Source organism: Myotis brandtii, unplaced genomic scaffold (genome assembly GCF_000412655.1).
Source record: "Myotis brandtii unplaced genomic scaffold, ASM41265v1 scaffold382, whole genome shotgun sequence".
NCBI lineage: Eukaryota > Metazoa > Chordata > Mammalia > Chiroptera > Vespertilionidae > Myotis > Myotis brandtii.
This window is the reverse complement of record NW_005364671.1, coordinates 818,641-823,816: the sequence shown is the minus strand read 5'-3', so window position 1 is coordinate 823,816 and position 5,176 is coordinate 818,641. Positions and strand designations below refer to the sequence as shown.

The 5,176-nt window shown below is 45.2% G+C and overlaps 1 protein-coding gene across 8 annotated transcripts in view; it reads left to right on the top strand.

Moving 5' to 3' along the window:
- The first annotated feature begins 53 nt into the window (after positions 1 to 53).
- The window catches only part of OSBPL9 (oxysterol binding protein-like 9), a 124,979-nt gene continuing 119,856 nt past the window's right edge, over positions 54 to 5,176 (top strand). For all 8 annotated transcript variants that reach the window (XM_005872488.2, XM_005872486.2, XM_005872485.2 and 5 more), the window contains exon 1: positions 54 to 175. In XM_005872488.2, the coding sequence (XP_005872550.1) occupies positions 65 to 175 (111 nt within the window). In that variant the 5' untranslated portion in view covers positions 54 to 64. The remainder of the gene's footprint in view (positions 176 to 5,176) is intronic.

Here is a 5,176-nt window from a genome sequence, read left to right as displayed (position 1 = left end):
GGCCCGATGAATGCCTTATAGGCGAATGACGTCAGGCCGTTTGTTGTCATTGGCGGCTCCCAAGATGGCGTCCATCATGGAGGGGCCGCTGAGCAAATGGACTAACGTGATGAAGGGCTGGCAGTACCGTTGGTTCGTGCTGGACTACAATGCAGGGCTGCTCTCCTACTACACGGTGAGTCCCCGCGGGCCGAGGCCCCGAGCTTCTGGGGCGTCGCTATCCCTGGGTAGAGGGGGGCCGGGCTTTTGGGGGAGCGGGGTTGAGGTTGCTAGGCTGGGGGTGCCGCCGTACGCGAGGGTTCCCTCGGAGAGGAGGGTTTTACGCCCGGATAGCCAATGAGGGTGAAGGAGATGCGGGTGTAGCCAATAAACAGGTGGTGGCTGTCTGATTTATGGGTTGGGGGCTAGCGGCGTTCGTTTTCTGGTGGGGGGTTAGCGTGGGTGGGGTCCAACGGGGCTGTACCTGGGCGGTGAGGGTGGTGGTAATTGTGGTTTAGGGTCCGGTGGCGCCGTCTCCCCACGTTGTCATGGACCTGACCCTGTCCCCCCAGCCCTGCGGACGGCCGCGCCCCTTCGCTTCCCTCCCGGGATTGAAGAGCGCTGCTTGGCCAGGTCCGTAGTGACCGGCCCTCGGGCAGCTCCAAGGGTCCGAAGTCCCTGCTGTCGGCCCACATTGTTTCAGTGGGAGGCGAGAGGAACCGCTGCCTGAACTTTTGAGAGCGGAGGGTTCCTGCACAGCCGTCTCTTGTTAGCGAAGGGAATGGACGGTACGGTGCCTCCTGAAAGTTACATTCCAGGGAGGGCTGAGTTCGCGGCTTGACTGTAGTTAAGCACGAATCCGTGGCGGTGGTACGAGTCCATGAGCTGCTGTGAATCTTAGGTTCTGACTATCCCCTCCACCCCCATCGCTTTAGAAATGGAAGGTGGGTGGTATTAAGAGGAATTACTTCCAAAGGTACTTGCTCTGAATAGTGTCTAGTTAAGAATAGCTGGTGATAGGGAGGAAATCACTTAGGACAAAAAAGAATGCCCTGAAGGCTCTAGAAAACAATAGAAGACAAGGGACAAAAAATATGATCATGGAAAAAGGTTAAATATTAATGAGATAAATGGGGACACTTGTGTTTATTCGTTCATTTAAAAAATATTTATTGAGCTCGCTCCCACTATATGTTATTGCTTTAGGCTAGGAAGGTATATGTGGGTGGGTGTGCCCGCTGGGGGTGCATGTGAGCAAGAATCAATAGGAGTTCAAGATATTCACCATTTCTCTGGAGTTTATATTCTAGTCTAGTGGTTCCCTTACTTCATTTTACTAGTAATAACTCTTCAAGGTAGGTATTTATTATCCCCAATTTATTTCCTCATTTTACAGTTTTGGAATCTGAGCATTCAGGCTTTTAAGTCGTTTGCTCAAGACCTAAGAGCTAGCAGTAAGTGGTGTAAGCAGGATCCCAAATTCCTAGCTTTCTGACTTTTTCCACTAAAATTCACTTTCACTACAGGAAGGAGAAAAGTGCAAGCTGTGAGTTACTAAGGCACGCCTGCAGGAGTAGAAACTTTCAACATCCTTCAAATACCAACTTCCTTTCTCTACATAATTTTTAAAGGGGGAAGAAAGGCCAAACCTAAATGAGATTTGAACAAAATTGTTCAAGATTATCTTTAGGTAGTCACAAAAGAGAGGTAACTAAATATTACATTCTGAAAACTGGGATTATGAAATCCCATGACTCAGATAACTGAAGAGTAATATTGAGTTTCAGTAGACCTGATAATCAGAAAATCCCATGGAACCTTTTCAGCTTATTCAAGGTAGAGTAATTCCAATGACTGGCACTATGGAATTAAGTTACTCTACAAATGCCAAATTTGTGTGTGTCTGCATGTGGGGCCATACTAGAGAGGCCTCAAACGGGTTTTGGGGGAGCTCCTACCCCAAACAGAATTTTCTTTTTTCCTGTTTTTCTTCCTTTAGTGTAGTCTTTTTCTGCCTCCTTGCCATTTTAGTTTCTGAATACCTTGACAAATTTCTCTTTGTCTTACTGGCTAATACAGGTTTTTCATAGACCCCTCCCCCTATTCCCACCCAAACACTTAGCTTCCCTTCTGAAACTAGAGTCTATAAAACATCATCCTCACCAGCAGAAGGAGGTATCATATTTCTCACTAATGGCTATTTAGAATGTTTTTTTTTCTTTTCTGGTTTTTTGGTGTTAAAGCATTTGCTTGCATAGAAACAGCAGAGAAATATTGTAAACTAAAATCATCTTGTGAAAATAAAATAATACACAACCCCTGATTAAAGGAGGTCCAATATAAAGATGGGGAAAAGATAGGTATTCACTTAAAGAGAAAGTAGGAGACACAGTGAATGTTGGCAGTGAGTTCTGTACACTTGGACATTGTTTCAGTACATTAGGATTCTGAAAGATTTGAAAGTACATCTTAATGATTTGCGTGTGGCTGATACCTTGGAGGTATATCTTCCAGGAAGAGTATCAGAATTAGTTGCACAGCCTTTAAGCAGAGCAGTAAATAGCAAGTCACTCTATTCCTTGTTTCAAAAATTACTTGGATTCTGGTCTGGCTCTGGTTGTAGATCTGTTCTAGGGTGACTATGAAAATCTTTAAACTAGATTGGTCTTGCTTTAAAGTCAGCCTGTATGAAAATTGATATTGGGCCCTGACCGGTTTGGCTCAGTGGATAGAGCATTGGCCTGCGGACTGAAGGGTCCCAGGTTCGATTCTGGTCGGGGGCGTGTGCCTTGGGTTCGGGCACATCCCCAGAAGGGGGGGTGGAGGAGGCAGCTGATCGATGTTTCTCTCTCATCGCTCTTTCTAACTCTATCCCTCTCCCTTCCTCTCTGTAAAAAATAAATAAAATATTTTTAAAAAAAAGGAAAAAAAAAGAAAATTGATATTGGGATAATCTCAGGGTTGGGTTAGGATCACTAAAACTGCTGTGAACTGAATAGATTCTCCTAAAGCTTACCTTAGCCTGGGCCTTATTCTCTGGTCCTGGGCCTTGGCCTAAACCCAAACCTATCCGCAGTTTTTGAAAAAGAGCTTAAGATATTATTACTCTGATTTCCTCCTTTAGGGAAGTAGATTTAGGCAGTCTTTTCAGCTCTAGCTCAGTCTCTTAATTAATAGGAACAATATGATGTAATCCATTCAGGAAATATTTATTTGGGGCCAACTTTATAATAGGCATTGTACTTTATATGCTGGAGGTGCAAGCTTGAAGGAGAGAGAGTCCCTTCTGTCTAGGAACTCACAATCTAGCAGAGCAGACACCTACACATAATTTCAAAACAATATGATAAATTCTACAATATAAATAAGACTAGGCTGCTGTGGGAACATTGCCTGGGAAAGGCCAGGCAGACATTTGAGCCTAGACTTAAAATAAAGGTAAAAAAGAATGGCATTCCAGGCAGTGGAAGTATGCACAAATTGAGAAGCTTGAGAACACAAGGGTTATTAAGAAGATAAGAGAATTTCTTAGCAGCTCTAGCGTAAAGGTAAGTTTGGGAGCTAACAGGAGATTGAAGATAGGAGATTGAATCCTTGGAACCAGGAGCCATAGGTCAGGCCTGGAAATAAAGATATGCTAGATTAGAATTTATTAGTTGAATTTTTATTAGATGAGATGCCTAGGGAAGGCTGTGCATATAAATTTGGGAATGCTGTGTGAACAGCCAACCATTTATGTGAATCATGATCAGGAAGGTAGATGGGAAAGGAAGAAAAATTGAGGGAGGTATAGATATGTGAGAAGTTGGAAAGTGGAGGGGTCATGCCTTTTGTAAATTTATTAAATATTTATTGAGTACCTAGCAAGAGGGGTTAAAATGGTAAATAAGATGGAAATTATCCACGCCCTCATGATACCTAGATTCTGGGATGCAGCAAGTAAGAGCTGTGATAGAGAAGCATAGTATGTTTCGGGGTTATATAGATGGGTTACTTGACTCAGTCTTGGAGGGTCAGGAAAGGTTTCCTAGAAGAAGCAGGTTTGCTGTTGTCTTAATGATGAGTAGGGGTTAGCCATGTGAGCAGAGAGAGAAGTTTAAACTGCTTGAGATAGAGATAATGTTTTTGGAGGGGGCAAGAGTGAGGAACTTGTCCATCTTGAAGCTTGGGCTGTGGTAGGCAGTTGTGAGATGAGCTGGAGAGGTAAATAGGGGTCATATATAATTAAAGGCTTTCTTGATAAACTATGCTAAGGAATTTGAACTTTACCCTCAGGACTGTCATTTTAAACACTTTTTTTAAAATAGAAAAAAACATTTTGTTATAGAAAACTTCAAACCTACATAAAAAAGGATGGTAAAATTAACTCCTGTTATCCAGCTCATCCTATATAATAAAAGGGTAATATGCAAATTGACCCTATCAGCATAACGACTAGGAATGCTGGTCGCTAATGACGTGCACTGACCAGCAGGGGCAGACGCTCAATGCAGGAGCTGCCCCCTGTTGGTCAGTGCAGTTCCACAGAGGAAGTGCCGCTCAGCCAGAAGCTGGCTCATGGCTGGCCAGTGCAGCGGCGGTGGCGGGAACCTTTCCCGCCTCCGCGGCAGTGCTAAGGATGTCCGACTAACGGCTTAGGCCCGCTTCCCAGAGGGATGTCTGACTGCCAACTTAGGCCTGATCCCCCAGGGAGCAGGCCTAAGTCATTAGTCGGACATTCCTCGAGGGGTCTCGGACTGTGAGGGGGCGCAGGCTGGGCTGAGGAACCCCCCTCTCCAGCCCCCCCCCCCCCGAGTGCATGAATTTTCATGCACTGGGCCTCTAGTTTATATACTAGTTTATCCTATCTAATAAAAGAGTAATATGCAAATTAACCATCACACCCTCACTCCATCAGTGCATCATAAAGATGGTGGCGGCCACGGAGCTGGAGTGAGCAGGAGGCTTAGGTTGCCCCCGGTGATGGAGGAAGCCAAGCTTCCCGCCTTCCCTGGCCAGCCCTGAGCTCCGCTCAAGGCTACTAAGTTTCAATTTAGAAGATAGATAAATCCCAGATACCTGCTTCTAGCTGGCGCGGCCTCCGCTCAAGGAGGGGCTGGGAACATGGGTTGCCAGGGGCAACCCAGGCTTCGAGCGGGACCAAGGCTACAAAGTTTCAATTATAGAAGTTAAATAAATCCCAGATACCTGCTTCCAG